The sequence below is a fragment of the Protobothrops mucrosquamatus genome, unplaced genomic scaffold (genome assembly GCF_001527695.2).
Source record: "Protobothrops mucrosquamatus isolate PMUCROS unplaced genomic scaffold, P.Mucros_1.0 scaffold4484, whole genome shotgun sequence".
NCBI classification, from domain to species: domain Eukaryota; kingdom Metazoa; phylum Chordata; class Lepidosauria; order Squamata; family Viperidae; genus Protobothrops; species Protobothrops mucrosquamatus.
Window position 1 is genome coordinate 31,363 of NW_015390391.1, and position 8,292 is coordinate 39,654.

Here is an 8,292-nt window from a genome sequence, read left to right on the forward strand (position 1 = left end):
AGTTTTTTTAAAAAACCTTCCATTGCTGTTTCTTTTTTGTTTAAAATACGTATTTTTTTTTTGCCAAACAAATAGAGAGAGAAAACAGATGTTGCAGGAGAATTTCTAGAGAAAGCAAAAATCTCCAACCACTAACTAACATTGGCTAAAAGATCGTCATTAGTTCAGTCAAGAATTTCTCCCCCCCCCCCCTTGGTTATGGTGGACACTGGAATTTGATTTATAGTATCTTAGTGCAAGGTGCCTCTATTACAACAGATTAAAACAACTGTACACTAATGAACGGAGACAGTTTGTGTCATCCTAGGACAGGAAAAAAAGAACGGGAAAGCTGAAATGCAGGATTAGAAATTAAAACCAACAAACCGCATTCACAGAGGCCATGGCAGTTTAATTTTGCAAGGAGACCGCACACCAGGGCCGTCGTACAACAGCCGCCATGCCCGTAAGCCGCTGCATTTGCGGGATTGCACTCCTAGCCCAATGTAGGAGTTTTGAGGCCAAGCCAGCGTCCTAGACGTTTTTTTGTTCTTGAGGACTAGCCTCATGCAAAATCAGCATAATTTTGCACCTGCGCCCAGTATAGTGTTTCTCAACTTTGGCACCTTGACGATGGGTGGATTACAGCTCCCAGAACTTCTCATCAAATTATGTAAATTTTGATGCATCCGATATGACATCTGCTGCATTTCCACTGTAGATGGTGGGAATGCGGTAGATGTAATATAACTTTTTAAATAGATGGTAAGAATGTGGTAGATGTCATAACTTATTTGACAGATGGTGGGGATGCAGTAGATGTAATATAACCTTTTACATAGATGGTGGGAATGCGGTAGATGTCATATAACTTTTTTAAAAAGATGGGAATGCAGTAGATGTCATATAACTTTTTAAATAGTGGGAATGCGGTAGATGTCATAACTTTTTAAAAAGATGGTGGGAATGTGGTAGATGTAATATAACTTTTTTAATAGATGGTGGAAATGTGGTAGATGTAATATAACTTTTTAAAAAGATGGTGGGAATGCGGTAGATGTCATATAACTTTTTTGATAGATGGTGGGAATGCGGTAGATGTCATAACTTTGATACATGGGAATGCGGTAGATGTCATATAACTTTTTTAAAAGATGGTGGGAATGCGGTAGATGTAATATAACTTTTTAAAAAGATGGTGGGAATGTGGTAGATGTCATATAACTTTTGATAGATGGTGGGAATGCGGTAGATGTAATATAACTTTTTAAAAAGATGGTGGGAATGTGGTAGATGTAATATAAATTTTTTGATAGATGGTGGGAATGCGGTAGATGTCATATACATTTTTAAATAGATGGTGGGAATGTAGTAGATGTAATATAACTTTTTAAATATATGATGGGAATGCGGTAGCTGTTATATAACTTTTTTAATAGATGGTGGGAATGTGGTAGATGTCATATACCTTTGACTTCAGCGTAAAATGAAAAAAATAACCCTTGACAGCACAATTCTGGGGAATTCTGGGAGTTGAAGTCCACCCATCTTCAAGGTGCCTTGGTTGAGAAGCACCAGAGCTATGTAAACCGGGCAGGGTCTACCTAAGAAGTGAGCCCTCCTGAAATCAATGGGGCCACCACCCCCCACCAACCCCCAGCTGCCTTCCCTGTCGCGACGGCCACAAGCTTTGGGGGGCGCAAGGCATTCCCGGTGGCAGTCAAAACCAAGTTATCCTGGCTACCGTCTTCCGGCCCCGATCCATGCATATTATAGCAGGAAAATGCCTAGATTCCGCGGCGCCTTAATTTTTAATATATACTTTTATATATATATAAAAAAATATCTATATACATTTATTATTATATTAGGAAACTTCTCCAGGGGAGACAGGGAGTGCTGCCAGGGAGAGGGCCCAAAAAGGCTGGGCTTCCCCTAGCCAGACACCGTTGGGATGTTAGACTCAATCCGGGGGTCACCGAGGGGGGGGGGCGCTATGAGAAGATAAGGTGGGAGCAAACCCTTCCTAGTGGGGTCAACAAGAGAGGTGGATTGTCTAACAGCAAAGGTTAGTGAGACAGAGGTGAGCAGCAGCGGCCAAAGGGGAACCCCTAAAGACATTATTCTCCGCCCCCCAATTTCCGTCAGCTTCGGACCTGTTAGTCGTTGTAAGCTCTGTGTTGGGATTGCCAAGAGCCACCAGGAAGGACCTGGTTTTTGTAGGGGGGGGGGTCCAGGAGATGGAGGAGGAGGAGGAAGAGGAAGGGGGAAGGGGGGGTCAGCTTTAGTCTTTGTTGACCCGGATTTTGAAAGCCACGCGTCCGGCAAACTTGTCTCGTTCGTCGGTCTTAATGTTGGCGGCGTTAATCCTGCACTCCACGTTGTGGTCGTGGTTAAAAGTGAGGTTGAGGAACTTGACCGCCACCACGGGCTGGGTGTAGTTGACCTGGAATTGAAAAAGAATTTTTTTAAAAAAAAAAAAAAAGGGGGGGGAGAAATCTCAGCCCCTCTCCCAAGACCCACCAAGAGAGAAAAAGTTAGGAAAAAAGATTGGGAAGTGTGTAGCCTATTGATCAAAACGGAGGAGGGGGGGACAGGATAGCGGTTATAGAAAAAAATAGGCCACACACTTCCCATTTTTTTTCCCTATTGGTCAAAAACAGAGGAGGGGGGGACAAGAGAGCAGTATTCCAGTATTTGGGGGGCTGCCACAGAGAAGAGGAGTGTGGGGGGGTGTCCCCCTATTCTCCAAAGCCCCTGAAGGCAGGAAAAGAAGCAACGGGTGGAAACTGCTCAAGGAGAGAAGCAACCTGGAACTAACCTGGAACTAAGGAGAATTTCCCCGATTTGTCTGAAATGGTACTATAGGGATTCCTGCCTGAGCAGGGGGTTGGACTAGAAGACCTCCGAGGTCCCTCCCAGCTCTGTTATACTGTTAGTCTAACATTCACCAATATCTCAGGGGCTGCTCCCAAAGAAGAGGGAGTCAAGCTATTCTCCAAAGCGCCTGAAGGCAGGACGAGAAGCAACGGATGGAAACTCATCAAGGAGAGAAGCAACCTGGAACTAAGGAGAAACTTCCTGACAAGTCAGAACAATTAACCAGTGGAACGGCTTGCCACCAGAAGCTGCGGGTGCTCCAACTCTGGAGGTTTTGAAGAAGAGATTGGACCAGCCATTCTGTTCTGCTATTATTATAGATCACGGCCTATATAGGCAATCTCTTTCTCCAGCTTTATTTAAATCAATATATAGGGTTTCCTGCCTGAGCAGGGGGTTGGACTAGATGACCTCCAAGGTCCCTTCCAACATTGAAGTCCACAAGTCATCAAAGGGCCGAGTTTGAAGACCCCTGGTCCGGAACATGAGTGGGCAACGTGCCACTCTAATTCTCGTCACCCCAAATGACTGGCAGAAGAAAAGGTGTTACAATTAGTCCTCGACTTACAACAGTTCATTTAGCGACCCATCAAAGCCACAGTCAGCCAGATGTTCAGACTGGATTTGGCATTTTTGTCTACCTATCGAGTCCTTACCCAGGACCTGGGATAGGCAGATGTGGATGTTTGATGGTATTACAGATCTCGTTGCAGGATGGAAGCGGTTCCTAGTAAGGCCGCCTTTTGCAATTGACTACTACTACTACTACTACTACTACTACTACTACTACTACTACTACTACTACTACTACTTATTCTACTACTACTACTACTTCTTCCTTCTTCCTTCTTCTTCTTCTTCTTCTTCTTCTTCCTTGTATTATTATTATTATTATTATTATTATTATTATTATTATTATTATTATTATTATTATTATTATTATTATTATTAAAAGCGGCAGCAAAGACTAAACTGGGTCCAAAAAAATATATAAATAAAAGAAGATGGGAAAATGAAACTTGTGATTTATAAAACTGCTCTGTCCGCAATACCCCAAGGGTCCAAAACGTGGGAATTTTTTCCCAGCCTGCCCTTGGCCAGGTTGGGTTAGGAAAAAAAAAAGAGGACAGGAAAATGAAACCTGTGGTATACAGTAAAACGCCTCGGTGCGCAGCAAACAACCCCTGGACCAAAAGTCTGGGAATTTCCCAGCATGCACCTGGCCGGGTAAGGCGCAAAGCATCCGTACTCACGTGAACTTTCTTCCCGTAATACGGGAAGTACATTAGATCGATGTGGCCCTCCGCGGGAAACATGGCTATCTCTCCCAGCTTCTGCACGTCCTCCTCTTTCTGGGAAGGTGAAAAATAGGGGAGGGGGTGTCAAAGGATAGCCTGAGTTTAGCCCCCTCCCCAACCAAAAGAAACACCGTTGCGCCATCAATCATTTCTATTTATGATGCATTAATAAACCATCCCGACAAGCCACGATTGAGCTTAGTTGCACCATCTCTCCCACTTTTCGTGCGTGGGTCTTTTAAACTCTGAAACTTAAATTCTTCCACCGTGCCCTCCCCCCTCAAATGAAGACCCCTCCCTCCCCTCATGGACTCTTACAAGGCTCTCGTCTTCGTGGACGGTTTCCTTCTTCTGACGGTGAAAAAACGGAGAAGGAAGGACAGACGGACATGCAAACCAAGAGGCAGGAAGGAACAGGCGAGAACGATGGACGGACGGACGGATTAGTAAACGAAATGAACGGGTTAGTAAAGAAAGAGGAATGAAATCAGGCTGGGGGGGGGAAATCGCTCCCTGCAAAGTTGGGGGGGGGGTGGAAACTTTTGCAAAGTTGAGCCAAAGATTCTACATTTTTGGGAGAGGTGCAGAAGTGGCTCATGCAGGCGTTGGAAGCCGTGGCAAATTCGTGGCCCGGTGTGGGGGGGCAAGCAGAATTCCTGTTCTCTCCCCCCCCCAAAGGAAGCAGGCACGGAAGCTGGAGGCTCTGCTACAGAAGACAGCCAAAGAGAAAGATTTGTGCAGCTTTCACTCCCCCTTTTTTATTTTTTAAAGGGGGGGTGGGCAAACGCCACTTTTCCCCAAATCCTCGGAATCGTGAGATGCATTTTTTCCCGCACAAAATAAGGGCCCGGATGCAGGTCCTCCTCAACGTACGACCGCGACGGAGGCCGGAAATTTCCGCTGCTAAACGAGACAGTTTTGGGGTGAACGTTGCCCCGTTGGACGACCCCGTTTCTGACCTCCGCTGTTAAGCGAGTCGCCGCGGCTGTTGACTTTGCTTGTAAGGAGGGCGCGAAAGGCGGATGACGTGGCCCGGCGACCGTCATAAATACGAGTCGGTTGCTGCAACGGTCGTAAGTGTGAGAAACGGTCCTTTTTCCAGGGCCGTCGTAACTTTGAACGGTCAGTAAATGGGCGGTGGTAAATGGAGGACTAACCGAATTTTCCATTCTTAAGATAGCCAAAATATAGGAGATCGGACCTTTTGTGTTGTTTTCTTGCAGACGTTTCATAACCCAACTAGGTAACATCATCAACGCTAGAAAGGAGTGCGGGTTTGTGGAGAGGAGGAGGAGGAGGAGGAGGAGAAGAAGAAGAAGGAGAAGAAGGAGAAGAAGAAGAAGAAGAAGAAGGAGAAGAAGAAGAAGAAGAAGAAGAAGAAGAAGAAGAAGAAGAAGAAGAAGAAGAAGAAGAAGAAGAAGAAGAAGAAAGGAGGAGGAAGAAGGAGAAGAAGAAGAAGGAAGAAGGAGAAGAAGAAAGAAGGAAGAAGAAGAGGAGGAGGAGGAGGAGAAGAAGAAGAAGAAGAAGAAGAAGAAGGAGGAGAAGAAGAAAAGAAGAAGAAGAAGAAGAAGGAGGAGGAGGAGGAGGAGGAGGAGGAGGAGGAAGGAGGAAGAAGAAGAAAAAGAAGAAGAAAAAGAAAAAGAAGAAGAAAAAGAAGAAGAAGAAGAAAGGAGGAAGAAGGAGGAAGAAGAAGAAAAAAGAAGGGAGAAGGAGGAAGGAGAAGAAGAAGAGGAGGAGGAGGAGGGGGGAGGAGGAGGAGGAGGGGGTGCTCTCTGAGCTGGGTGGTTTCCTCGCAGACATCTCACGACCCATCTAGGTAACATCATCAGTGGCGTATTCTCCTGTATCAGAGCCTGGACCCTTTGCTCTATGGCTGCCTCCTGAAGCAAGGTGCAGTCTATCCTACTATCGTCCTAAAAGCAACTTTGAGCAACTACGTAGCGGGTTTTTAAGGAGCCCCCAACCGGCCCCTCTTATCCTCAAGACTAGGAACCCTTACCTCCTGTGTGGACCTCAGTATCTGTCGGCAGAGAACATTGGATTTCCGATAGAACCGAAGAGGTGTGCAGAGTGAGTAGATAAAATGTGTGAACACCGAGAGCAAACAAACAAGAGATGGAGAAGAAGACAGAGAAAGTGGGGAGGGGGAGACATGGAGGGGAGGGGTCTCTTTACCTTGGCCGCGCAGGAGATGTTCATGGGCTGGTTGGCGCCTGCGTAGAATTTGATGACCTACAAAAAGAAGGAGAAGGAAGTTTAGGACAACATTTTTCAAACTTGGCCAGCGGAAGTTGGGGGGGGTGTGGACTTCAACTCCCAGAATCCCCCAGCCAACTGATCAAGTTTTCCATTTAACTCTTGTGCCATCTAGCTCACCTTTAACTCCTTCATTAATTTATTTTTATTTTTCCCCCCCACTTTGCTGAAATCAAGTTATATTACATCGACCGCCTTCCCACCATCTACTAAGAGAGTTGTTCAATAATAAAAAAAAGGGGGGGTATATTTGTTCTTGTCCTATCCGTGCTGAATTCCAGTAAAACCTGGCTGGCTGGGGAATTATGGGAGTTGAAGTCCACCCATCATCCAGTGGCTACAAACACTGGTTTAGGACCTTTGATTGGTTTCGGTGGTCCACGAGCTGGGGTCTTCAAACTTGGCCCTTTGATGACTGGTGGACTTCAACTCCCAGAATTCCTCAGCCAGCGTGAGGGAACTAGGACCCTTCGATGACTTCTGGACTTCAACTCCCAGAATTCCTCAGCCAGGCGTGAGGGAACTAGGACCCTTTGGTGACCTGTTGCACTTCAACTCCCAGAATTCCTCAGCCAGCGTGAGGGAACTAGGATCCCTTTATGACTTGTGGACTTCAACTCCCAGAATTCCTCAGCCAGCGTGAGGGAACTAGGTCTCTTTGATGACGTGTGGACTTCAACTCCCAGAATTCCTCAGCCAGCGTGAGGGAACTACGACCCTTTGGTGACTTTTGGACTTCAACTCCCAGAATTCCTCAGCCAGCGTGAGGGAACTAGGACCCTTTCGTGACTTATGGACTTCAACTCCCAGAATTCCTCAGCCGGCGTGAGGGAACTAGGACCCTTTGATGACTTGTGGACTTCAACTCCCAGAATTCCTCGGCCAGGCACGCTGGCTGAGGAATTCTGGGAGTTGAAGTCCACAAGACATCAAAGGGCCGAGTTTGAAGACCCCTGGTCCGGAACATGAGTGGGCAACGTGCCGCTCTAATTCTCGTCACCCCAAATGTCTGGCAGAAGAAAAGGTGTTACAATTAGTCCTCGACTTACAACAGCTCATTTAGCGACCAATCAAAGCCACAACGCCACTGAGAAAAGGGACTTATGACCAATTTTCACACTTGCGACCGTCGCAGCCTTCCCCAAAGTGACAGGATCAAAATTCAGGCACGTGGAAACTGGTTCATATTTATGACGGTTACGGTTTCCCAGGGTCGAGGGATCCCCTTTTTGCAACCTTGTGATTCACTTAATAACCGCCTTACTAACTTAATAACTGCAACGATTCGCTTAACAACGGTGGCCAAAACGGTCGTAAAATGGGGGCATAATTCCCTTAACAAAGCTCTCACTTAGCAAACTAAATTTGTTGGCTTTATGATGGCGGTCGTTAAGTTGAGGACTAACTGCGTTGGCCAGGAAGCCACAAGCAATTTTAAAAAGCCCCTTTGCTACACCCCCCAGCCCCAATTGCTGCTTCTTCGTCTCCTCCTCCCTAACCCCCCCTCCCCTCTGGGGAGACCCTCACCCCACAATGTCCCACCAACCCACCCGGTTCATTTTGACCAGGATGCAAGGCCGTCCTTCCTGGTAGCCGTAAGTCGAGTCGTTGAGTCCCGAACAGTCCCTCAAGAGCGTGCGGTTGAACTGGCAGGCCCTCTTGGGGTAGTTCAAGACCCCGTTGTCCGGCTGTTCGTTGTAACGGCCCGGCTGGCAGAATTCGTTCATGGCCACCTGCCGAGAGTCGTTGTAGGCTGGCGGAGAGAAAGGAGCGGAGATTGGGTGAGAAGGAGGAAGGAAGGAAGGAAGGAAAGGAGAGAAAGAAAGAAAGAAAGAAAGAAAGAAAGAAAGAAAGAAAGAAAGAAAGAAAGAAAGAAAGA

The 8,292-nt window shown here is 46.6% G+C and overlaps 1 protein-coding gene across 1 annotated transcript; it reads right to left on the reverse strand.

The window, feature by feature from the left end:
• Nucleotides 1-2,263: 2,263 nt before the first annotated feature.
• Nucleotides 2,264-8,166, reverse strand: ATP1B2 (ATPase Na+/K+ transporting subunit beta 2; the record flags this gene model as incomplete). Its single annotated transcript, XM_015828415.1, has 4 exons — nt 2,264-2,425; nt 4,113-4,211; nt 6,333-6,389; nt 7,964-8,166. Coding segments are annotated over 4 exons (521 nt in total), but the record flags the coding sequence as incomplete, so codon positions are not given.
• Between the last annotated feature and the right edge of the window lie 126 nt (nt 8,167-8,292).